The sequence below is a fragment of the Xenopus tropicalis genome, chromosome 3, assembly GCF_000004195.4.
Source record: "Xenopus tropicalis strain Nigerian chromosome 3, UCB_Xtro_10.0, whole genome shotgun sequence".
NCBI classification, from domain to species: domain Eukaryota; kingdom Metazoa; phylum Chordata; class Amphibia; order Anura; family Pipidae; genus Xenopus; species Xenopus tropicalis.
In genome coordinates, this window is record NC_030679.2 from 136,341,095 (window position 1) to 136,368,427 (window position 27,333).

General features: G+C 43.1%; 1 protein-coding gene across 2 annotated transcripts in view; it reads left to right on the forward strand.

Moving 5' to 3' along the window:
- The window catches only part of olfm2 (olfactomedin 2), a 164,891-nt gene that overhangs the window by 95,998 nt on the left and 41,560 nt on the right, over positions 1–27,333 (forward strand). For both annotated transcript variants that reach the window (NM_001102802.1, XM_012953000.2), the window contains 1 exon segment: positions 10,524–10,673. In NM_001102802.1, the coding sequence (NP_001096272.1) occupies positions 10,524–10,673 (150 nt within the window).

Genomic DNA, 27,333 nt, shown 5'->3' on the forward strand with positions numbered 1-27,333 from the left:
GGAAGGCTTTTCCATATATTTTTTACTCTTTCTATAAAACAAGTTTTTACTTACGGTCTATTTCAGTCGTTCCTCCCTTCAGCTCCATTTGGTGCGCTCTGTATCTAACCTCGATTTGCTGATAGAAAATACTTGAACCCTGTCAACCCCCTTGATAAAATGAAACATTTCTTTCATAACCCCTCTAACCTTCTTAAGATCTTGAAGCTTTTTTTTTTACTGATTTTTAATTTGCACAGTTTTTTATTAATAACTGAACACAGTATTTAAGGTGAGGTCTCCCCTGAGACCTTTAATGGGGAATATAACCTTTCTCTCTCTGCTACTGAGACCTTTATACATACAGCCTTGTATCTGATTGGCTTCCAGCTCTGACATATGACATTTCTATGTTACATTTCATCTATTCCGTACCCAGCATTAGGATTTCTGTGCATGTTTTTCCCTACATTCACATGATATTTATTTATATAAATGAAAGAATAGACACACAGCTAGCACTCTAAATGATTTCATGTTGGGAAATAGAAAGGAAGCCTTACTGATCGTGTCAGAGGTTGCTGAACTCGCTCTGAAGATTAATGGGATTCTATTTATTGACAATTGCTGTATCGGTTATCAGGTACCTAGTGGGCGGAACGCCTTGGAGGGTCTGTCTATAGCTGGAGAGAAAATGAAAAATAATGCCAGGGATTACAGTAAATGGGGATTATTGTACTGGATTCTCCAGACCTTTATCCTTTATGACTGTCTAAGGCTTATTACAAAAACACTGCTCTTTATTGTACAACATGAAGGCTTTACACGGCTGCGCGGGGCCATATTTGTGCCCATACTTCTAGCAACTGAATTTAAAGGGGAACTTTACCCGAATACAATTTAAGCTTTTTGAAAATCTTAAATACAGAAATAAATTCATAACACATTGAAGAGAAAGTGGCCTCATTTGGATTTTATGTTGACTGGAGTAATGGAGATTTAGACATAAATATGATGCAAGATTTTTCTCAGTGCTCAGCAGCCAGTCCAGAGCATTCTGGTCCATTATTTAAACCCGATTAATCCGTATAGTTTATATAAATACATAGATAGTTGCCGTCACTTAAGTTAAGCATTCATATGATACCTTCTGAAAGGGATATTATTCATCTTTATATAATATAGTATCATTTGTGTCAAGGAGAACCATTCAGTTCAGCACGCAGATTTCTAACACCCCAAAGTGCCAGGATATGAAAGAGCATTGTTATAAATGTAATAAAAATTGCCCACTATTGGAGCTTTTCAAATTTATACAAATGATTTTCCGCATAGCTATGAATTGGTACCAACACAGAAAGCTTCTTATTCTTTATTTTATGAGCAGTAACTCACGCCACTTGTAAAAACAGAACAACAGTGCATAAATAAACTCCCTATTTATTGCTTATCTTTAATGGAATGCTCAGGGGGGGTGCAGGGAAAGGGTTATATGGAGATATTATATAGAGCTACAATTACTGCTGAAGTATGGGATAAATTATATTGCGCAAATAGGTGGAGTTATATGGAAGGGTTATATGGAGCAATAGGAGGAGTTATAGGGAGGGGTTATATGGAGCAATAGGAGGAGTTATAGGGAGGGGTTATATGGAGCAATAGGAGGAGTTATAGGGAGGGTTATATGGAGCAATAGGAGGAGTTATATGGAGCAATAGGAGGAGTCATAGGGAGGAGTTATATGGAGCAATAGGAGGAGGTATAGGAAGGGGTTATATGGAGCAATAGGAGGAGTTATATGGAGCAATAGGAGGAGTTATAGGGAGGGTTATGAGAAGCAATAGGAGGAGTTATAGGGAGGGGTTATATGGAGCAATAGGAGGAGTTATAGGGCGGGGTTATATGGAGCAATAGGAGGAGTTATAGGGAGGGGTTATATGGAGCAATAGGAGGAGTTATAGGGAGGGGTTATATGGAGCAATAGGAGGAGTTATAGGGAGGGGTTATATGAAGCAATAGGAGGAGTTGTAGGGAGGGTTATATGGAGCAATAGGAGGGGTTATAGGGAGGGTTATATGGAGCAATAGGAGGAGTTATAGGGAGGGGTTATATTGAGCAATAGGAGGAGTTATAGGGAGGGGTTATATGGAGCAATAGGAGGAGTTATAGGGAGCGTTATATGGAGCAATAGGAGGAGTTATAGGGAGGGTTATGTGGAGCAATAGGAGGAGTTATAGGGAGGGGTTATATGAAGCAATAGGAGGAGTTATAGGGAGGGGTTATATGGAGCAATAGGAGGAGTTATAGGTAGGGTTATATGGAGCAATAGGAGGAGTTATAGGGAGGGGTTATATGGAGCAATAGGAGGAGTTATAGGGAGGGGTTATATGGAGCAATAGGAGGAGTTATATGAAGGGGTTATATGAAGCAATGGGAGGGGTTATTGGGGTAGGAGGAGAAAATGGGACATAGCATAGGGAAAAAAGTACACCAAATAATGAGTTCCCCAATGAGATGGAATCATTGCAATAAAAATGTTAATTATTTTTCAAATAAGGGATGTGTTGGGGGCAGGGGTTACAGTATGGGCCATTTGTATTGAATGCGCTTGTCATTCAGATCATTGGGCTTTAAGCCGGGGCAAAGTCCTACTAAACTACTGCACAAACACCCCCGTCCCTATTTGCTGTTCCTCCATGAGATATGAATCCTGCTGACTGCCCCATAGCCAAGTGCCTGCAGTGATAGATGAGGTGAGTATTAACGAGGGAGGGAGCTGCATAGAGGAGCCATTGGGATTCCAAACTCGTTATCTCATTAGAAGTTAAATCTTCTTCAGGCTGCGGAACTGAAATCATCAGCAGCACTCATTAGTACGGAAGCATTTATCATGGAAAGGGAGAGCAGCCGACAGATTGCTGCGTGTGTGTCACGGTGATCGATATGTATGTTTTAGGCAGAAGAGACAGGCAGCTTTGTGTGTCTCATACAGAATAGGGCTCATTTGCAAAACAGGTGCAAAGTGAAAAACGGTCGGAGGGAACTTCTGGTGCTTTTTTTCTACAGTGTAACATTATTTCCCATAATTCCAACTTCATTGCTTACACTGCAAACATGTAGAATAACTTTGGTAAAGGAGAAGGAAAGGTAAAAACTCAGTAAGCTTTATCAGAACGTTCTGTGTAAATACAGCCATAAGCACTCACAGAGTCCTCTGTCAAAAGAAACAGGATTTGTTGTCTCTTTGTTTTCCTGTGCCAGAGACACAAAGCTCTCTCCTCTCTCCTGCTCCCCCTCCCTCAAGAATGCTAAGAACTCCCTCCCCCCGTTAGGAATGTGGATCTGAGCCAATCAGCAGGAAGCTGACTCACAGTCTTACAAACTGAGCATGTACACCAGCCTTGGTCTTGGTGCAGGAGTGAGGCATTATGGGAACTTTCTTTACAGAGCTCAGCGGGTTTTTTTCCATCTGAACGGGTGAAATATGGGGAGACTTAAGGGCACTATTGAGAGAACTGAAGGCATGCCTGCAGCTTGAGATTAACTCTTTATTAGCCTTTCCTTCTCCTTTAATAGGTTACTTATACACTAAAATGTCAGTAAATATTTTCCTTTTATATCTTTTACCTTCAGCCACCATTTTGTTGCATTCTGTGTTCTCTCTCAAAGATCACCTGACAGGAAATAATGCAGGTTCTAATTAAACAGGAAGTAGTGTAGGAGTAAAAACACCGCTCTGTCTGTTCATTGGCTGATGTAACCAAATTTGTATGGTGACCCTTGCTTACCTCCCAACTGTCCCGATTTTTGCAGGACAGTCCCTCTTTTGACAGCTGAACCGCAGTCCTGGATTCTTACTGAAAAGTCCCTCATTTCCCTTTGATTGCCTGCACTGAAACTAAAAAAGATACAATGTTTCTTAAACTTAATTAAAAAATAGCTTTTGGCAGAGCCCAGAAATCTTAACGAGCGTCACCTGCACTTAGATACATTGTTTCTCACATTTAATTAAATAAGTAGCTTTTGGCAGAGAGCCCAGAAATTTAAAAAGTTCCCCCCTGCACTGACGTACAACTGTAACTAATAAGCTAAACAGGTCTCTTGGGGGAACAGAGACTCACAGCTTAAAGGGCCAACTTCACCTTTTTCAGAAAAACTGTAATAACACATAAAACAGGAAACCAAATCTCCCAGAAATGTGTTCAAACTTTAAATAACCTGCCAAATGTAGTCAAATGGGAGTGGTATTTAGGGGGTGTGGTTGCAAAAATGGGCGTGGTAAAAAATTGCCAAGTTGCACACCGCATTTATTTTTGTCCCTCTTTCCATTGGGAGGTATGTCCTTGGTTTGAGCAGCCATCTTGTTACATTCTATGTTCTTCCTCAAAGATCACTTGACAGGAAATAGTGCAGGTATTAACTGAAACAGGAACTACCATAAGAGTAAAAACACAGCTCTGTCCATTCATTGGCTGATTTAACCAACTTGTGTGGTGACCCCTGGTTGGTCGTTTTTTTCAGTTTTTCGTAATGGTACACACTAATAAAAAAGTATATATTTCACGAAAAGGCTCCATTTATATGAACATGTTTTATATCATGTATATATCTTTATTGATACCTGCAATTTTTAGGTGTATATTTCCCTTTAATAGGTGCAATTATGCCTCTTTTTTGTGCCTAACACTGCACCTAGCAATAATCAATAAGCTTGTGTCTCACTACTGCATGCAGGGTCGGACTGGGCCGGCAGGACACTGGGAAAGATCCTGGTGGGCCCGGCGGCCCAGACCAGACCCTTGCAGGCGTTCCCCCGGCCGACCGTTCCTCCCCTGATGCGTCAAATTTAGGGAGGAAATTGGGTGGGGGACCCTGCGCGGGGTTAGGGGGCCCCTGCAGGGGGGGTTAGGGGACGCGGCCCGCACCTGCAGGGCCCCTGCACCCCCCAGTCCGACCCTGACTACATAGGTGTTTCCAACCAATTAACATTAATTTTTAACAGTCTGGTGCAGACATGCTAATGAAAGCAAATATTTGATTGGTCGCTGTGTGTCATTAGTGCTGACAGTAAGAGAGGAGCATTGGTACAGCTGAGAAGGATAATAACAGATTGCTGTGTATCCAATCATGATTCTCCATCTAATTAGTGTGCATAAATGTCTTTATTTGTCAATCTAGCCGCTTTAGTTATCCCTCTTCCCTGCCAGCCTTCCCTCTGTGAGTTTATATCCACCTTTTCCCAAACTACTTACCCCGACTAAGGTCTGGCTCTGTCCCTTTGGTCCCCAGTCTGGCTGTCGCCATGGTTACAATCTAATAGTCTAGCTGGCAGTCTCTCTCAGTTTGGAAGAGCAGACACAGGACATATGGAAGTCCCCTATGGGGACGGGTGGGGGTACTGTGCAGGAAATGCAGCAGAGAATGGGAAAAAGATCATGGTTAAAAATAGGCAGTTTAGCAGAATACGCACAGTGAATGCAGACAGAGACGGCATTTAGGGGAAATGAGGTGAACCACACTGGATATTTGAATAGAGGCAATTATAGACTGATGTAGTGCACTATTGTTATTATAAAGTAGTAACTGCGAATAGTACTGCGGGGAGATTCCTAATGGTACCTCATGATAGAACCTAAATGTTGGAGAGGGGATTCATTGAAAATATGAGAAAAAAAAAGGATTAAATGAAGTGGAGATATAGAGGCAGAAAGTGGGATAAAGTGGGAACTTTGAGCATATGCAAAAAAGCAGCCTGGGCAATGGGGCGTGTAGGGAAAGCAGCAGATCTGAATAGCAATGGGACAGACATGATTGACAGGAAATGGATTCCATAGCAACTTGCTGTAGTACAGAAGAACAGAGATTGGTGTTGCTTTACTGTCGCTCTCAGGGGACTTGTGTCCGGATGGGAAAAGCATCGCTCAGAGCTCAGGGACTCGCTAATTGGTTGCCCTCTGGGCCTCATTCCATTCATGTGATCCTGCTAGTCTTGTTACCCGCCAGTCCTCATAGACTGCTCTGCCTGCAGGCCTCAGATCCGCTGATAATGAGAGAGAAATGGATAGCGGGCATCCAAAACAGTATTGGAGAGGGATTACACTGCACTGTAGCAATGATTCAAGGGAACACAGGCAGCTAAATGGCGGCTTTGCAACCATTCCTCGGCTTTATCTCCCAGCCAAATAGGGAATTATTCATAGCCATGGCATTTGCAGGAACCAAGACAGACACCATAAACAATATGGGCATAGGTATCCCTTTGTACCCTCTAATGCATTAGAGGGGGTGGAAAAGTGTGTAGTTGTACTTCAGCGAAGCCTACATTGTGTTTACAAGTGTGATTCAGCTGTACTGTGCATTAACAGAGTGCTCTGGGATGTAATACTGACACATCATGTCTTACCTGGACCATTGTGACATGGCTGTAAATGAAGGTCACTGTCACTGAAGCTGTTATAGCCCCAGAGTATGGTTGCTGTTGAGTCTACAATATATAGTGACCAAGAGGAGAAAGAAAATTTAAAAGTTCACACAGATAAAGTAAAAGTGCTTCTATTTCACCTTTATGTGTTTCCATGTAGTATGGTCTGCTATGGAGATAGGGTGCTACCTCACAAGCCAGCAGTATTCACAAGCCAGCAGTATTCACTAGCGGTGAAGCAGTATTCAAAAACCAGCAGTATTCACAAGCGGTGAAGCAGTATTCACAAGCCAGCAGTATTCATAAGCCAGCAGTATTCACAAGCCAGCAGTATTCACTAGCGGTGAAGCAGTATTCAAAAACCAGCAGTATTCACAAGCGGTGAAGCAGTATTCACAAGCCAGCAGTATTCACTAGCGGTGAAGCAGTATTCAAAAACCAGCAGTATTCACAAGCGGTGAAGCAGTATTCACAAGCCAGCAGTATTCATAAACCAGCAGTATTCACAAGCCAGCAGTATTCACAAGCCAGCAGTATTCACTAGCGGTGAAGCAGTATTCAAAAACCAGCAGTATTCACAAGCGGTGAAGCAGTATTGACAAGCCAGCAGTATTCATAAACCAGCAGTATTCACAAGCCAGCAGTATTCACAAGCCAGCAGTATTCACTAGCGGTGAAGCAGTATTAAAAAACCAGCAGTATTCACAAGCGGTGAAGCAGTATTCACAAGCCAGCAGTATTCATAAACCAGCAGTATTCACAAGACAGCAGTATTCACAAGACAGCAGTATTCACAAGTGGTGAAGCAAGCATTTTGTGTTGCCTTTCCAACTCTATGTTAGCTAATCTACAGATAGATAGAAAATGTGCCACAAACTCAAAATGAGAATGCAGGAATTCATCACATGATCACATTAGATTCAGTGGACACTCCTTTCCCTTTGAGCTATAGACCATTGTATGGAAATGGAGAGTGTCAAGCTCTGCACAGAATCAAATGGTAACAGAGAGAGGTTGAAACACTGGGACAAAGTGGGGATGAGAACTGGAGCAGAGTTAAGGGGTAATGGAAAGTAATGGAAGTAATGGAAATATTGCCCTATGGAACAGGGACTGGTAACAATATAACATTGTTCTCTTTTTACTGTGTGCTGTTGGCCTCCATTAATTTATTAAAGGGAGACTTCGGCTTCTGAAGTAAAAATTGTTAAAGAGCCCCACACAACACAAAACCCCCTAATATACTTGTAATTTGTTCCTTCAAAAAGTCGGAATAAATACCATGTTTATATGCTGAAATCCAGCTGCATCATTTAAAATCCTGGCAGGGGAGGAGGGACTAAAACATTGATGTTACAAATTGTAACAACTCCCCCACAGCTTACAGACGGCATGCAGGAACTACATAACCCACAATGCATCGTACTGGGATGTTCCTTTCCTTGTTGAAATCACGTGTGCAGGGGATTGTGGGATTGGGAGGATGCAGGCTGAAGGCAGGCGACTACTGTTACATTTTATTTGAGTCTCAAAGTATGATGATAATTTGATTATATAGACTTTGGAGTCCGGCCCATCATGTAGCAGAGGGAGTTGAGTGTGGGTCAGCTCCCACCACAGAAGAATAGTAAAGTCATATGTCTATTGGCCGGCAGCACAAGACTGGGCCTGCTTTGTTAGTAGGGTTTAAGACCCGATGTCCAGAGTGAGAAATGAAAATTCACAATCATGACTGTATTATGATCCTATACAACCAACTTAGAGATTTTATGGCCCTTATACAAAGAAGTATTCACTAAATCAATGTCTCAGTGATGAAGATTTGCCGCTTATCCATTCCCATTCCATTAACTGCTCTCATTTTGGACCCAGAAAGAGTTACATCTCTCTGTAGAAGCCATTATTATAGAGACTGGAAACTCAACCATTAAAAAAATGCACTTTTTGATCACCAATGTAATTCAAGTTATCTTCAGTTGTTTTACTGGTCTTTCTCCTTTCCAATCCTGCTAATGGGAGGAAGAGGGGAAATAGTGCCCCGTCAGCCATTTGCTCTCCATACGGGGCCCAGAGCAGGGCGGTTGGGAGGACGGATCTCTGACTCTCACAGTTGGCGAGGCGCATACACAGAGAGAGGAGTAAATCAGAAATGGCTTTTAGATGAACATCTCAAGATGAAATGTGTTAAGTGTTGAGCTGTAGGGTGAATCCGAGCGTAAATGCGAATCTGAACCCGAGTAAAACAAAGGAAGATAAAGTGTAACGGAAAGAAAGCAGGGTTGTAAATATTTAACCTGATTCAATACAGCGAGAAAATGTGATCTCATGGAAAGGTCACTGTACTCTATGGGGAAATCTGGAACTGATAGGGGTAGACTTGTAATCACTTCACCTACTGAGTGTCATCAGCCGGAAAGTGAAAGGAATTAGTGGCCAATAGATGTAGGACTTTGTAGGCATTGTCCCAAGTGCAGAACTAGGGATCAAAGGTTTGGAGGAGGCCACGTTGAACATCTAACTGTTTGTATCAGAGATGAGAGTAGAAGATTGTATTTTTGGCCTAAAATCTGATGAATCCAATGCTGTCCATGTGGTTCTGTTTGTGTGTTGGTGGCAGTGATGGTTTGTGTGTTGTTGGGGTAAACAAGATATGGATATTGGATATAAATTCTGTTATGAAAATAAACATATTTTCCACCAATTAAGAGTGATGCTCCAGTAGAATTCTGCACTGAAATCCTTATTTTTTACCTTTGATGTGGGGCTAGACATGTTCTTGGTCTCCCAGGTGCCCACAGCCATGCCTCATAATTAGAGATGTAGCGAACTGTTCGCCGGCGAACTAATTCGCGCGAACATCGGGTGTTCGCAAGTCCACAAATTCGCGAACTTTCGGCGATGTTCGCCATTTTGGGTTCGCCGCGTTTTTTTTTGGCGTTTTTTTTTTTGGCATTATTTTTTGGCGGTTTTTTTTTTCATTATTTTTTGGCGGTTTTTTTTGGCGTTATTTTTTGGCGGTTTTTTTACAAAGTATTTTTCAGAGAAATTTTTGCTTGATCCCCCTCCTGCATGCCACTGTCCAGGTCGTGGCACCCTTTAAACAACTTTAAAATCAGTTTTCTGGCCAGAAATGGCTTTTCTAGGTTTTAAAGTTCGCCTTCCCATTGAAGTCTATGGGGTTCGCAAAGTTCGCGAATATTCGCGAGTTTTGCCGAAAGTCCGCGAACGGGTCCGCGAACATTTTTGGCGATGTTCGCTACATCCCTACTCATAATAATAAACTTAAGTCTCTCTTTACTGCTGCACTGCAAGTTGGAGTGATATTACCCCCTACCCTCCCCCCCAGCAGCCTATCAACAGAACAATGGGAAGGTAACAGGATAACAGCTCCCTGACACCCACCTAGTGGTAGATATTAGAATAGCACTCAATAGTAAGAAACCCCCAGCAGCCGATCAGCAGAACAATGGGAAGGGAGCAAGATAGCAGCTCCCAGTAGGTATCAGAATAGCACTCAATAGTAAGAAATCCAAGTCCGGCTTGGGACTCCTCCAGTTACATGGGAGTAGGAGAAACAATAGGTTAGCTGAAAGCAGTTCTAATGTGTAGCGCTGGCTCCTTCTGAAAGCTCAGACTCAGTCACACTTTACTGCTGCGCTGCAAGTTGGAGTGATATCCCCCCCCCCCCTCCCAGCAGCCGATCAGCAGAACAATGGGAAGGGAGCAAGATAGCAGCTCCCAGTAGGTATCAGAATAGCACTCAATAGTAAGAAATCCAAGTCCGGCTTGGGACTCCCCCAGTTACATGGGAGTAGGAGAAACAATAGGTTAGCTGAAAGCAGTTCTAATGTGTAGCGCTGGCTGAAAGCTCAGACTCAGGCACAATGCACTGAGATGGCGCCTACACACCAATATTACAGCTACAAATACATTTGTTGGTTCAAGAATAAAATTGTTAAATGTTCTATGATAAATCTATGAATGTGAATCATGTGGATAACTTTGAAACATATTTTTCTCAATATTGATGCTCTCTCTATATAGGGGATTGTATGACCTTTTGGATGTGTTTTATTTTCATTGGCTGACATGTTTAATCATTGCCTATATCTTCCTTGGACAGACTCTCTTCCCCAGTCCTGAAGATGGGTGGCAAATTTACACATCAGCTCAAGCCCCAGATGGCAAGTGTATATGTACAGTGGTGGCCCCGGCACAAACCACCTGTTCCAGGGACCCGCGGAGTCGGCAGCTGCGTCAGTTGATGGAGAAGGTAATAAAACTAAAAATAAATTTTTGTAATGGGGGTGAGGCATTTCTTAAGCCCTTAGTCGCTCTTATGTTGGACAGACTGGTATTATAGGGCACATATCTGAAACTGGAATGCCAAGAAAATGACTTTTTTTGGCTTTATAATTATTTGCGCAGAGGCCTAAGGCAGAATTCCTGCTATGACCATGAGAAAAAAAAGCCATTATAATCTCTTTTAATTCAGCATCAGTGTTAAATGTTAATGGAGCGTATTTGGCATAATGTTTGCCTTCTGTTTATTTGCTCAGAGCATCCCATGGCATTGGCTTTTAACATTGTTATTGTTATTTACATAGGGCCGACGTCTCCCTTAACTCTTTAACAGTCTTGTTGCCTTGTCCCAACCCACTCATTTAGTTCTTGGGGTCCAGTTATTATTAAATTACATAACTATTTTGGATTTTTCCCTGTTTAGGGCAATGATACACGGGGATACCTTGGGAATGGCATTTGTTAGTAGCTCAGAAGATTGTAGGAATAAAAGCAACAGGTTTCAGATTGAACACAAAGCATGACATGAGTGCTGCCTAGGTAGAGAAGGAAAACATTCAGGTATAGGACCTGTTACCCAGAATGCTCGGGATCTGGGGTTTTCAGGGTAAAAGGTCTTTCTGTAATTTGGATCTCTATAACAAAAAATAACCTGAAAAATATTTTTTTTAATTAAACCAATAGGACTGTTCTGCCCCCAATAAGGGGTAATTATGTCTTAGTTGGGATCAAGTACAGGTACTGTTTTATTATTACAGAGAAAAGGGAATCATTTAACCATTAAATAAACCCAATAGGGCTGTTCTGCCCCAATAAGGGGTAATTATATCTTAGTTGGGATCAAGTACAGGTACTGTTTTATTATTACAGAGAAAAGGGAATCATTTAACCATGAAATAAACCCAATAGGGCTGTTCTGCCCCCAATAAGGGGTAATTATTTCTTAGTTGGGATCAAATACAGGTACTGTTTTATTATTACAGAGAAAAGGGAATCATTTAATCATGAAATAAACCCAATAGGGCTGTTCTGCCCCCAATAAGGGGTAATTATATCTTAGTTGGGATCAAGTACAGGTACTGTTTTATTATTACAGAGAAAAGGGAATCATTTAACCATTAAATAAACCCAATAGGGCTGTTCTGCCCCCAATAAGGGGTAATTATATCTTAGTTGGGATCAAGTACAGGTACTGTTTTATTATTACAGAGAAAAGGGAATCATTTAACCATTAAATAAACCCAATAGGGCTGTTCTGCCCCCAATAAGGGGTAATTATATCTTAGTTGGAATCAAGTACAGGTACTGTTTTATTATTACAGAGAAAAGGGAATCATTTAACCATGAAATAACCATTCGTTTATAATGCAGTCAATAAAACACAACTGATTATAGAGAGATGATAGATAGAGAGAGAGAAAGATAGATAGATAGATAGATAGATAGATAGATAGATAGATAGACAGATGATAGATAGATATAGATAAATAGATAGATAGACAGATGATAGATAGATAGATAGATAGATCAATCGATAGATTTAGTAGCCCTGAGTGTTGACCGTGCAGTAACCATGAGACTGTGGCTATAAAGAATAGTTTTTATTCCATTTGAGCTTATTTTAACCCCACGAATCCCAGCAAGACCCCACAGAGAGGAAATGTTAAATGTTAGCCAAGATCCAAATGATTTTCTAATGAGCCTATAGTGCTGCGCTCGCTGGTGGGGCTCATTTGGCCAAAGGTAAAGTTCAGGATGAGTTCAGAATCCCGCTCTGTCGCATTATTCAAACTATGCATAGCAATAAAAGCCGTCATGCTGAATGATGGCTGCAGGATTCTCAATGGACTTCAAGAGCACGACAACATGTATTTATTTCCACACACAGACCTGCAGCTATTGCAGTCACTGGATAAAGTCCGAGGAACCTACAGTGTGTATTGTAGGGGGTAATGTACCCCTCTCATGTAGGACATAAGGGTATTAGACGTCACCTTGGACTTCTGATATCATTAATTACAGCAGCTGGTACATTATCCATAAAAATATATTTATTCCCTGTATTTTTCTTTTTATAATGCGTTTCCCCCTACTGAGTAGTACAGCTAATGTTATTATTATTTGAATTTGGTGTCTCTTTTTTTTGCCATGTTTGCTTTGATTAATCAGAGTATACTGCCTACTATAGATAAAGATGTTTGATAGGAAGATGCAGGAATATGCTTCTACATCTCGTTAAGATAATTTCATAGACCATTTAGGACTGTGGTTTCTATGAAGTTACAACTGTAAGTTGCTATTAATAATTGAAGCTTTAATAAGATGAAATATGCCATTTTTGTTTTGAAAAGAGACATAAATGCGTTATATATTATGCCAGTTATACATGCTGAATGAGCGGATCACTTAATTATAGGCCCGAGAGGCCATATATACGTATGAAGCGCTAAGGACTTGTTTCAGGCTTAAGCTATTAGATATTCCCAAGGACTCAGAAATTCTATTTATGAAACAAATGCACTTTTGGTGCTGAACCTGATGAAAAGCTTCTAAATTGAGACATTTTAGGTCATGATTGGAGGGGACTTACCCCATATGTAATATAAGTGTGCCCAGTAACCCACAGCAACCAATAAGACTTTTGCTTTTAAATAGGTGACTAGTAATTTCTACCTGCTGATTGGTTGCTATGGGTTGCTGCTCCTGGGCAAACTTATTACAGATATGGGACCCATTATCCAGAATTTGGATCTCTTGCCCCCAATAAGGGGTAATTATATCTTAGTTGGGATCAAGTACAGGTACTGTTTTATTATTACAGAGAAAAGGGAATCATTTAACCATTAAATAAACCCAATAGGGCTGTTCTGCCCCCAATAAGGGGTAATTATATCTTAGTTGGGATCAAGTACAGGTACTGTTTTATTATTACAGAGAAAAGGGAATCATTTAACCATTAAATAAACCCAATAGGGCTGTTCTGCCCCCAATAAGGGGTAATTATATCTTAGTTGGGATCAAGTACAGGTACTGTTTTATTATTACAGAGAAAACGGAAACCGTTTTTAAAAATGTGAATTATTTGATTAAAATGGAGTCTATGGGAGATGACCTTTCCATAATTCGGAACTTTCTGGATAATGGGATGCTGGATAAGGGGTCCGATACCTGTACCTTTTATTACATAACCCCCTAAGAGTACACAGATGCAAGTGATTGGCCCAATGGCCACAAAGAGAGGTTTAAATGGTCATTGGAGAGATACTGGGGGAAGGCGATCCTAATGTTATTAATCTTTTCTGAAATATATAGATATAGAAATATAGAAATGAGATGAGCAAGATGCTCCTTATACACTAAATGGTCAAACAAAGTACATGGACACCTGCCTGTCCAACATCTCATCTTCTCCTCTTATCTCCATCTCATTTGAAGTTGCAAAAGCCCCTACTTTTATGGGATGGTGCTCACTAGAATTGGGGTCCTCAAACCTTTCTAACCTGTGAGCCACATTCAAATGTGTTGAGTTGGGGAGCAACACAAGCATAGGGGGGCAAAATATGGGCTGTGGTTGGCTGTTTGGTAGCCCCTATGTGGACTGGCAGCCTACAGGAGGTTCTGTTTGGCAATACACCTGGCACTACCAAAACTTGCCCCCAAGAAAAATAAGCACCTGTTTTGAGGCCACTGGGAACAACATCCAAGGAGTCACTAGTCACTGGTTGGGGATCACTACACTGGATATTGCAGTATTGTTGGTGGGATTTGATTTCTATTAACCACAAGGGCATTAGTTTGGTTGGACACTGATGTTGGGATTGAGGCCTGAATCACAGGCAATGTTCCACTTCATCCCGTAGAGCAGGGGTCCCCAGTTCCAGGGTAAATGTTTCGGCAAGCTGTGAGCCATTTACTCTTTTTTTTACTCGTTTACCCTTTATAATTTTTTTTAAGGAATAATTAACTGAAATATACCTTGTGTATAAATATGTCATGTACTATAACTATAACGATCCTCCTGTCTCCCTCCCCCCAACGTGCTGCAGGTAAGTTTCATTTACATGCGCTCGGGGGGGGCAGGGCCACCCCCGGTCACACGCCCCCCCCCCGAGGCGCATGCGTGCGCTCGTCACAAGCGGGGGTGCGCATGCGAGAACGGGGGGGGGGGTTGCAAGAACGGGGGGTTGCGCGAACAGCAGGGGAGCGGGGGGGATGCAAGCAGGCCTGCACCGTAAGCCAAACACATATTGTAACATTTTGGTGCAGCGGGGCGGCATGCCGCCCTCAGGTTTCTGCCGCCCTAGGCCCGGGCCTTTGTTGCCTCTTCACAAATCCGGGCCTGGGGGGTTCGGAGGGGTGTCAAGGGGTCTGGGGAGGTGTGTGAAGGCTGTGGCGGGAGCCATTGGGGGGTGCAGGGGTTCCTGAGGTAGAAGCCCCGGTGGGCTCTACTTCACCCAGTCTGGCCCTGCATTAGGCTTCTTGCTAGTATATACAGTGTTGGACTGGGGTGTCCCAGGCCCATTTCGGGGAGCACCCCACCCCAATGGCAAACCTCCCAACCCATAGGTGCACCCAGCCCCCGCTGCGCACCCCTAAACCCCTCCCACAGGGGCCCCTGCTGGACTTTACTCCCCTGAATGGGCATTTATGAGTGCATCAGGGGAGGACTTTGGCAGCAAGCGAATTGCCAACAGGGTCGGCTGCTGGGCCCCCCTGGGTATTTTCCCGGTGTCATGGCTGCCCAGTCCGAACATGGGTGCGCCTCCTCCACCCCCATGCATTCCTAGGGGGGTGAGAGACTGGGTCGGGGGCTTACAAGGGCCCACAGGGTTTTATCCCGGTGTCTCGCCGGCCCAATCTGACCCTGAGCGTATGAAGAGATCCAATCCATTTAAAGCAAGCGAGCAATGTACCGGGATTTCTCTAGGTTAATTATTCAGTTTGCCCAGCATGCATTCTACTAATTTCCTATTGTATTATTTTTGAGCTGCTGAAAACCATTTTTAGCAGCCAGCTGGTTTTCCTGATTTCCAACCCCGGGTGTACACTGTATTATGTATTAATCTGCCCTGATTATTTCTGCCTATTCCCGTTATCATTACAGCATATTGCAGGTTGTTCATTATCCTTCCGTTGGAATAAGCAGAACGGAATTGCGCGCCTTGTTTATTATCGGTGTATGGTGTTGCTCATTAGAAGGACGCAGTACAGCACATATTTACGCGTAGGGTGATACAAAGCGCTCATTACCGTGGGACACACATACCCGGCGTAATTATACAGTGCAGTCTGTTTATTGCACCGGGTTGGGAATGTTTTCAGACAATTCTAATTACCAGGTTGGCATCTGTAATTCTGCTAATTAAGCCTTGCTAAAAGATGTATTTAATGTGGGCTTAATGAATTCCCATTAGTTGGACCCCATGGAAATGCTGGAATAAATGTCGGATAAAAGCACAATTTGTTCCTTTGTGACGTGGGGAGGCTGAGTCACTTTGCAGCTCAGGCACAACAATATGATGCGGGTGTGAAATGCCTTCCTCTCGCTAAAAGTGATAATTCCTTTTATCATAGTCTGGCCCAGATACTTGCACATTTAATTTTCTATGTGGTCTACATGTTTTCAGAGAGGTCTCCAAGGAATAGAGGCAGCTCTTTTATGTATTTTTTTAATAATAGCCTTTTGGCCCACAGAAGATGAAAAACCCATTAAGATTCACTCGTTTGGCGAGGTTGGCACAAGAGAATCGTTCCCCCCGACATGCCCACCTTGGGTGGGCGATATTGTGCTAATGGGATCGTTTAGCCCTAGGCAGGGGCGGCAATAATCACTTTTGCACCCTAGGCTGGGGTGGGACTAATCACTATAGCGCCCTAGGCTGGGGTGGGACTAATCACTATTGCGCCCTAGGCAGGGGTGGGACTAATCACTATTGAGCCCTAGGCAGGGGCGGGACTAATCACTATTGCGCCCTAGGCAGGGGTGGGACTAATCACTATTGCGCCCTAGGCAGGGGTGGGACTAATCCCTATTGCGCCCTAGGCAGGGGCGGGACTAATCACTATTGCGCCCTAGGAAGAGGCGGGACTAATCACTATTGTGCCCTAGGCAGGGGCGGGACTAATCACTATTGCGCCCTAGGCAGGGGTGGGACTAATCATTATTGCGCCCTAGGCAAGGCAATTGATTCACTGTGCCCCACAGGCAACAGGTAGAGGCAGGGCATGACAGCTTTCCCAAACTCTCGCGAGAGTTTGCGAGAGTTCGGGAGAGTTCAAGAAAGCTGTCTTGTCCTGCCTCCACCTTTCTCTGGTAGGGCGCAGAACTAGGGGTAAGTAGGCAGAAGAGATTTGTACCCTGCGCCAGCCAAGTGTTACGCCCTAGGCACGTGCCTCTTCTACCTACCCCTAGTTCCAGCCTTGGCCCTAGAGGATTGAGGACTGCATCAATGAGCCAATGAGGACCTCGATCCGAATGTGGTCAAATGGTTGCATATGACATATGGTCGATTTTCGGCCAGATATTGGTCAGGGGGCCTGTCGGGGGTGCCCATACACAGGCAGATAAGCTGCCGAATCAGTCTGAAGACTCGAACCGGCAGCTTAAATCTTCAGACAGGTTTTTTTTGACCATGCAGAGATAGGCAAGCTCTGATAGGTTGGCAATCCTTATTGGGCAATAAGCTTGTGGCACCCAAAACTGTTCTTTTGCTGAAAGCCCTGGAGGACTGCAGAACATTCATTTATCTACAATATCCATCAACTGCAGGGCAGAGACAAGAGCTATAATGGTCCCAGTTGCACTGATGGGCTGGGGAGGTCCTGCCTAAAGCTTATCTTCAATATACTGTATGTGAGCAAAACAGATCAAGGTTTGGGGAATGGGGATCCCACTTAGTTCCCACAGCAAGGGAAATTCCTATTTCCAGAAAAACCTCCATATTAGGTTTATTCTGACCTATTTCCACTAGAAAATGTATAGCCATTAAGGGAAACCTTCTCCAAAAAGGATTCTGCCCCATTGCTGCTGAGCTCCCCTAAAGAGCTAGTCCTGTCTATAAACTGTCTTCAAAACTGACCATGCATCTGGTATACACCGACAAATGATGTTTTCCCAACTATATGTCTCCAACAATATATGAGACTAAAAGCTTGGAAACTATTGAATTGGCTACAACTGAATAGTGAGGGGCGAAATGTTTCACCAGGCATGGATTCGTGGTGAATTTCCGCGTTTCGGCATTGGCGGATTGTTTCGCGAAACGGAAAAATTCGCCGTGGGCAACAAAATAATAGCCGCAGGCAACAAAATAATAGGCGTGGGCAACAAAATAATAGCCGCAGGCGACAAAATAATAGCCGCAGGCGACAAAATAATAGCCGCGTGACAAAAGAATAGCCGTGGGCGACAAAATAATAGGCGCGGGCAACAAAATAATAGCCGCAGGCGAGAAAAAATAGCCGCGTGACAAAAGAATAGCTGCGGGCGTCAATTTTTTTTGCTGCACGACATTTTCGTTGTTTCACGAATTTTTTTTTGCCATTTTGCGGATCTTTTGAAAGATTCACGAATTTTTCTGAGAAGCGAAACGGAACAGATTCTCTCATCACTACAACTGAACTAAGATCTGAATGTAACAGTGGGTTGGCGATGTCGCCAAGCGAGCGGATCTTTACCCGATATCCCCACCTACGGGTGGGCGATATTGGGTAGGAAGTTGCTTTAAAAAAAAATAATCTGATCGTTTGGCCCTGGGGCCAAACGATCGGATTACATTTGCGGCCATGGGCAGTCGGTTCGGGGACCGGGACCGCATCAACGAGCCGATGCGGTCCCCGATCCGTCCGGATTTTCTAACCTGGCCGATCGATATCTGCCCAATTTCAGGCCAGATATCGGTCGGCCAGGCCGCTTGTTTCTGCGCATACATGGGCCGATTAGCTGCCGAATCGGTCCAAAGGACCGATATCGGCAGCTTCTATCGGCCCCTGTATGGGGGCCTTTACACAGAGTGTTATTGGATTATATACCGATTCACCCAATGACAACTCGTTGGCGCTAAGCTTTCTGTATTACTACAGTGTAAGTCTTTCCACACTGGCTCCTCAGTTGTACATACAGAACAAAAGAAATGAAAGGGATAGGCCACTGATTCCAGTTCAAAAAGATGCAAACTGAAGGTGTAGGTATTGGGTACGGGGGGGACACTTTATATCAGATCTCCCCGATGGGAGCACGCCCTGTTTTATATTTGATCTTTCGCTCTCTGTGTAACAGTTTATTCCCGGAGCAGCCAGCTGACTTGTTCTGTCTGCATTAAAGAATTCATTTTGTAGCTGGGCATGGCGGGATCACTGACTTATAGTGAGTCGGTATGTAACTCCTGTCCAGGGAAATCAATGAATGATTCATGATCCTTCCCCTCTGTAGCCAAAATATTTCTGTGTTTTCTATTATACATCTGTATATATTGCCACCTTTGACATCCTTCAGCAGCTGGGAAAAAGCTATTTTATATTTAACTTTCTAAACTAAACCTTGTACAGGTATCGGACCCCTTATCCGGAAACCCATTATCCAGAAAGTTCCAAATTACGGAAAGACCATCTCCCCTAGACTCCATTTTAATCAAATAATTCACATTTTTTAAAATGGTTTCCTTTTTCTCTGTAATAATAAAACAGTACTTGTACTTGATCCCAACTAAGATATAATTACCCCTTATTGGGGGCAGAACAGCCCTATTGGGTTTATTTAATGGTTAAATGATTCCCTTTTCTCTGTAATAATAAAACAGTACTTGTACTTGATCCCAACTAAGATATAATTACCCCTTATTGGGGGCAGAACAGCCCTATTGGGTTTATTTAATGGTTAAATGATTCCCTTTTCTCTGTAATAATAAAACAGTACCTGTACTTGATCCCAACTAAGATATAATTACCCCTTATTGGGGCAGAACAGCCCTATTGGGTTTATTTCATGGTTAAATGATTCCCTTTTCTCTGTAATAATAAAACAGTACCTGTACTTGATCCCAACTAAGATATAATTACCCCTTATTGGGGGCAGAACAGCCCTATTGGGTTTATTTAATGGTTAAATGATTCCCTTTTCTCTGTAATAATAAAACAGTACTTGTACTTGATCCCAACTAAGATATAATTACCCCTTATTGGGGGCAGAACAGCCCTATTGGGTTTATTTAATGGTTAAATGATTCCCTTTTCTCTGTAATAATAAAACAGTACTTGTACTTGATCCCAACTAAGATATAATTACCCCTTATTGGGGGCAGAACAGCCCTATTGGGTTTATTTAATGGTTAAATGATTCCCTTTTCTCTGTAATAATAAAACAGTTCTTGTACTTGATCCCAACTAAGATATAATTACCCCTTATTGGGGGCAGAACAGCCCTATTGGGTTTATTTAATGGTTAAATGATTCCCTTTTCTCTGTAATAATAAAACAGTACCTGTACTTGATCCCAACTAAGATATAATTACCCCTTATTGGGGGCAGAACAGCCCTATTGGGTTTATTTCATGGTTAAATGATTCCCTTTTCTCTGTAATAATAAAACAGTACCTGTACTTGATCCCAACTAAGATATAATTTCCCCTTATTGGGGGCAGAACAGCCCTATTGGGTTTATTTCATGGTTAAATGATTCCCTTTTCTCTGTAATAATAAAACAGTACCTGTACTTGATCCCAACTAACATATAATTACCCCTTATTGGGCAGAACAATCCTTATCCAGAAAACCCCAGGTCCCAAGCATTCTGGATAACAGGTCCCAAGCCTTTATTCGCTGAAGGTAAAACCCACTGAGTGGGAAGTCGCTGCAATTTCCCCATTGCACTGAATGTAATGTGAATTTCTAATTGTGGGCAGGGAATATGGCACCTGGATTTGTGGGAAATAGAATCGCTCCTTTGTGTAAATCTCCCTGTGGGACATTAGCCTTAGCATTAGAATGGATGGAGTAGGATAATGCATTTAGGCTTGGTCCCACAATTAAGAGAAAACAAAGTACTCAATACCCCACATAGGACCCAACATGAGAGGTGTCTTCAGAAATGCAGATAAAACATAATCTATTGCTTACAGCCAACTAAGGAAACAGATGGCTTATTAATTAGAAATGTTTATCTTCTAATTTGTTAGTAAAACACAGAGACAGGGCTTATTGTGCGCACAGGGCAATGGCTCGGGTCTCCATGAATACAGATCATGAGAGTGTTTGTCTACGGCGGCTTCAACCCCCATTCATGTGGCAGCTATTAGTTGCCGAGAGCTTTGTCTATCAGCCCAACGCGCTCAGCATGGCGTCGGCTAATGAGGCCTTTCTCTGCTTCTCTTGGGTCGGTGTCTTTCAGTTTCCATTACTTCCATAGCTCCGGCTTCCCTACGGATTCATTTCTATGGGGTTTGATGCAGAGTTGTAACATTCAGGTTGGCATCAGGTAAATCGGTTTGTATTCTTGTGCAGCACTATCGGAAAACCAAGGAAAAGAGAGGGAGTACCTTAGGGGCCGATTCATCAAAGCACAATTGGGTCCGATTATTAAAAATTCATATTTTTTCTAAGTTTTAGAACTGTGTGTATTTTCTACAATTTTTTCGTTAATTTCCGCAACTTTTTTGTACTTTGCGACGAGTATGAAACGAGTACAAAAGTTTCGGAATTCATTCAAGCTTCGGTATCGTGACTTTCCTTTGGCCAGGTTGAAGCTGCAGAGTGCAATGATGGGCGAAATGTTTCGCCAGGCATGGATTCACTGCGTTTTTCTGCATTTCGCCATTGGCGGACTCTTTTGCGAAACGGATTAAAAAAATCACTGCGCCTCCAAAAATTTGCATCATGATAATTGTCGAGGCCATCAAAAGAATAGTCGCATGTCAAAAGAATTGTTGTGCGAATCTTTCGAAAGATTTGCACATTTTTCGGCGAAACAAAGCGGGACAGATTCGCTCATTACTAACAGAGTGCCATTGAGTCCTGTGGGAGGCTTCCAAAATCACACACTGAAAGTCCGAAAGTTTTTCACGCTGTTTGTGATCATTCAGATACGAAAATTTCAGAACTTTCGGATCGTACCACAATATTTTCATATGACCACATTGCAAAATTTTCGACATTATCAGATTTAATCCAAATTTTTGGAATGTCCAAAATTCGGACTTTGATAAATGGGCCCCTTAGAGTTTAGGGGTGGAGGGGGGTACTTAACAGCTTAGTGATAGCTACAACTGGAAGCCATGTTCTGCAGACTTAAACCAACTACACACACAGGGTCGGACTGGGGGGTGGAGGGCCCACCGGGGCTCCCGCCCCAGGGGCCCTGCAGGTGCCCCAGCCGCGTCCCCTAACCCCCCCCAGGGGCCCCCCTAACCCCCCCGCAGGGCCCCCGCCTGACGTCCTCCCCGAGCGCGTATAAATTGAACGCGTCGGGGAGGAACAGTCAGTAGGGGGAGCGCCGGCAAAGGTCGGATTTTTCCCGGTGTCCCGGCGGCCCAGTCCGACCCTGTACACACACAGCGCCAGATTTGTAGTGGGGACGCCCCGAGGCCGCCCCCATTTGGCGCCCCCTATCCCCCCCCGCCGCGCCAATACGCATTCATGAACCCCCCCTTCCCCCGCCGAGCGAACGAGCATGCGCAAGCGCCAAAGTTGAAGCTCCCATACGGAGCAGTGGGGAGAGTCCCCATTGCTCCGTATGGGAGCAAAATGTTAAAATTTGCCTGCGGTGGGGCGGCATGCCGCCCCTATGCTTGTGCCGCCCTAGGCCTGGGCCTTTGTGGCCTCGCCACAAATCCGGGCCTGTACACACACACTAAACCCACTGCTTGACTCGTTACCTGCCCCCCAAAGAAGAATTAGAAGGTTAGAAGGCAAATACAGGAATGGAGGTTTATCCGACCTGAACAAATCATGACAAACAACTCAACCCTCATCTTTAATGTCACCCCCCTACCTGCTGTAGATCCAGAATCTGCAGAGCACCTATTGGCTTCCCGCTCGCTGCTCCACCCTACAGCAAGGAGTTAAAATGGAACATTCCTAGGCAAACACAGGGGGCAATTATAGGGGCCTATAATCCCCAGTCTGAGCAGAAACATGAAACAAACGTCAAATAACTACTGATGGGCGAAATAATTCTGCAGGCATGGATTTCCACGTTATTGGCGTTTCGCAGATTTTTCACCATTTTGCGAATCTTTTGGCAAAGTAAACTACATAACCCACAATTAGTGATGAGCGAATCTGTCCCGTTTCGCCAATAAATTTGCGAATCTTTCAAAAGATTCGCGAAACGGCGAAAAATTTGCGAAACAACGAAAATGACACGCGGAAAAAAATTGTCGCCTGTGACTATTCTTTTGATGCCTGCGTCTATTCTTGCGACAAACTGGACATGCAACTATTCTTTTGATGCCTGCGACTATTCTTGCAACAATTTGAGTGCGACTATTCTTTTGATGCCTGCGACTATTCTTGCAACAATTTGAGTGCGACTATTCTTTTGATGCCTGCGACTTTTCTTGCTACAATTTGGACGTGCGACTAGTGATGGGCGAAATGTTTCACCAGGCATGGATTCGCAGTGAATTTCCGCGTTTCGCCATTGGCGGATTGTTTCGCGAAAAGGATGAAAAAATTCGCTGCACGTCCAAAAATTGTTGCCCGGGCGACAAAATAATAGCTGCGGGCGGCGAAATAATAGCTGCGCGATGATATAATAGCCGCGCGCGACGAAATAATAGCTGCGCAACAAAATAATAGCCGCGGGCGACAAAATAATAGCCGCACGACGAAAGAATAGCCGTGGGCGACAAAAGAATAGCAGCGCGACAAAAGAATAGCCACTGGCGACTATTTTTTTTTCACGTGCGCCATTTTCGCCGTTTCGTGAATTTTTCGGCGTTTTGCGAGTCTTTTGAAAGATTCGCGAATTTTTCGGCGAAGCAAAACGGGACAGATTCGCTCATCACTACGTGCAACTATTCTTTTGATGTCTGTGACTATTCTTGCGACAATTTGGACGTGCGACTATTCTTTTGACGGCCGTGCACTGTGATGTTTATGTTCCTTATTGACATCATGTGAGCAGGGAATTGTGGGATTGGGAGGATGCAGGCTGAAGGCAGGCTGAGGCCAGATCAACAGGGGAACAGGGGGTGGGGCTTAGGGAACTGTTCCAAACCAGATTATTGCTAGGGATGCACCAAATCCAGGATTTGGTTCGGTATTCCACCAGGATTCAGTTTTTTTTGGCAGGGTTCGGTTTCGGCCAAATGGAATGATTAAATGTCGGGGGGGGGGAAATAGTTGCGTGCGCAGCGCGCCGATTTTTTACCCTTCCTGATCCTAACTAGCATATACTAATTAGGATTTGGTTTGGTATACAGCTGAATCCATTGGGGTGGGTTGGGTTCGGTGCATCTCTAATTATTGCATTAAACATCATGAAAAGGCTGCAATTATTTTATTTTTTTTAAAAAAGTTGTGTTTGGGTGGAGTTCCCCTTTAGACGGCAATAGTGGAACCCAGTTTTGCACTTTGATATAATGTCGGGTGCACTGAAAATCTTCTTTGATAAAAATTTTTTAACTGTTAAAGAGTCCGTTCTGCCGATCCCCTTTCCCTCTCTTGACCCCTAGTAGAGGAGTAGTGTCTGGATTCCCTTCTCAGCTATTTCCCATCACTATAGCAGATAATGGCATTTCTTTGACTTTTTTTTTTTTTTTTATCACTGCAACAGTAGAAGAAAAGAAATGAAGGATCTCGGCACACATTGTATTACAAAGCTTTCCCCCTGTAAATAGAAAACTGGAATTGAGCAGCAGTCATTTACCCGCTATCTATTTGGCTTCCCGATACGGCGCGGCTTTGGTTTCTTTAATAAATGGCAGCAATCAGAATGATCACACACTGCGCCTTTTTGCAATTTTATGGGTGACAAGATTTTTAGAGAAGTGTTGTGTTTAACGAGATTGCTGGAACACATAAACAATGTGTTAGATTTATCTAAAATGGTACAGTTGGCCGGGCAGCAGGGCAGAGAGAATCAGCCATGGTTTCAAAGAGAAGATTTTAGCTCGGCTTATGAGAAAACTCAGGGAGTAATATGTACTTTGAAAGAAAGAAATGGCGGGGCTAAACAAAATGAATGTATTGAATGTGAACGGCATATTTTGTGGATGGCTGCTGGTATTGTTAAGTTTTATTGATAAAGTGCAGTTGTTGGAAGAGGCCCTTTTAAGTTAGATCAGACAAAATGCTAACAATTCATAGCATCTGCAGGAGGAAATAGACATTACGGGACCCACAGCAAACTCTTTGTAGTGCCAACGAATGCTGAAGAAGATATAAAGAGCAGCGGGTGACTTACGCTTTCATCGGAGGTAGTTGCGCCTAAAACAGCTTTTATTAGACATACTGTACTTTCTGCTTGGTCTTTCCCTACCAGGCGCTATAGCACCAATGATGCAGGGGCACCCTGGAGTTACCGCCACCTCCTGGCCGGACTGTAGCCCCAGGGTTACCTCAGCCCCCCGTGTCAGTAGGTGCAGCACTTGTGCCTAAAGATTTGGGCACAGACGTGATTCGCACACTAAACATCAGCAATTACCCCAGCGTAAACCAGAAATGGTACCAGGCAGACATGGAAATTATTTAGGTAAATTGAATCACCTGATTTGTGACTAATCCATTTTGGCACAGCGCAATCGCATCCGCAATGATGGTGCAAAAAAACCCTGCATTGTGGGAAAATAAACATTGTGCTTGAAATTTTGCACACTGTGTCAAGGTATGGGTTTGTGTCCTTTTGGGGTTCCTACTAATATATACAAATATACCAAAGTTATGCATTATTTGTCTAGATGTTCTGAACTCCTGGAGCACAGGGATAACTGCACTCTACTCTACATTGGTAAATATTTGTGTTTGCTTTAGAAAGGCTACTATAATTTATATAAATAAGCTGCCATGTAGCCACGGTGGTGGCCATTTAAGTTAAATAATGCAATAGGGGGCCGGTTCAAACAGCAGATAACATATATGACATGTGGAATACAATGGTTTTAGTTCATACATAGGAAGATAAATGGGCATCAGAGGCTATTTATGGTTCTTGGCTCCCAAGAAGAGTAAACAGACTATACCCCAAATCTGACCCTAATGAACCTTCAGGTTGACCCCTCTTCACTGCTTTGAGCCCACCCTAAGGGAACAGCCGCAATGTTTGGGAAAAATCCGCAGACCATTATGTACACTCATGCCATTCAATCTTTATTTATTTGAAAAAAAATAATGATTTGATTTTAGGTAGCAAATGAGGTCAATAAGATCCACATACAATTTCAAATGCAAGAAATAAAGAAAGGAAGAGTAAAAGAAATTAGTAGGAGAGGGAAATGAGGAGAAACACTTTGAAATATCCAATATAATAGGTTGTATAGCAGTAAGGGAGGCAATTGTGCATGGAGTATGGGAAGACTCTGCTCTTTTTGTTTTTTGGTATTAGGGATGCACCAAATGCACTTTTTCAGATTCTGTAAAGGATTTTGTAAAGGATTCCGGCGAATACTGAACCGAATCCTAAGGTTTTGGAAGGGTTAAATGTTGTTGTGCGCGCTGCACGTGGCGAGAAATTTTCAACTTCCGTGTTTACGTGACAAAAAGTTACATGATTTTTAGGATTCGGATTTGGTTCAGCCGGGATCATGGATTCGCTGAAACCGAATCTTGAGGAAAAAGGCAAAATCTTGGCCAAATGCTGAACCGGATCCTGGATTTGGTCCATTGCTACTTGGTATTACCCAAGGTGCATGTTGATATGGAGGAGAAGGAGGTGGGACCAATATCAATCATGGATTGTCCATTAATTGAATTCAATCTAATTTTGAAAATGGCAAAGTTTATCCTAAGGCCTGACTGCCAGTATTGAATTTAAACTAACCAGTCAGATGCTGATCTATCATTAGATCAAAATCCCATGGTTCTGGTTCAGTTGAGATTCTCAGGGTCACAAGCTGTTCACACACTTCACGTTTGTTTCAACACACCCAGTAACACCAACAATCACTCGCTCTTTATAGCAGTAGGTTTCAGCCTCTCCATTTCTTATCCAACATTTGATCAAGACCCCTTCAATTTTGAATTGAAATTGAATTGAACATTGCCATATCATAGTAACACAGTAAGTTGGGTTGAAAAAAGACATACGTCCATCACGTTCAACCATAATGCCTATATATAACCTGCCTAACTGCTAGTTGATCCAGAGGAAGGCAAAAACCCCATCTGAAGCCTCTCTAATTTGATGGGAAAAAAATCCTTCCTGACCCCAAGATGGCAATCGGACCAGTCCCTGGTTATCAGTTATCTTTCATTATCTAAGAAAGTAAATACAGTTCCGCCCCAAATGTCACTGTAATTGTCAGCTACGTTGGGCTTCCAAAATACTTACTAGATCATATAAGCAGCTGACCAACCATTTCACCCATACTGGCGTTCAAAGTTAAGGTGGCCATACTCGGGCAGATTTAAGCTGCTGATTGGGGTCCTTCAGATCGACCTCACCAAATAAGTGGATCTTATAGCTTATGGCCACCTTT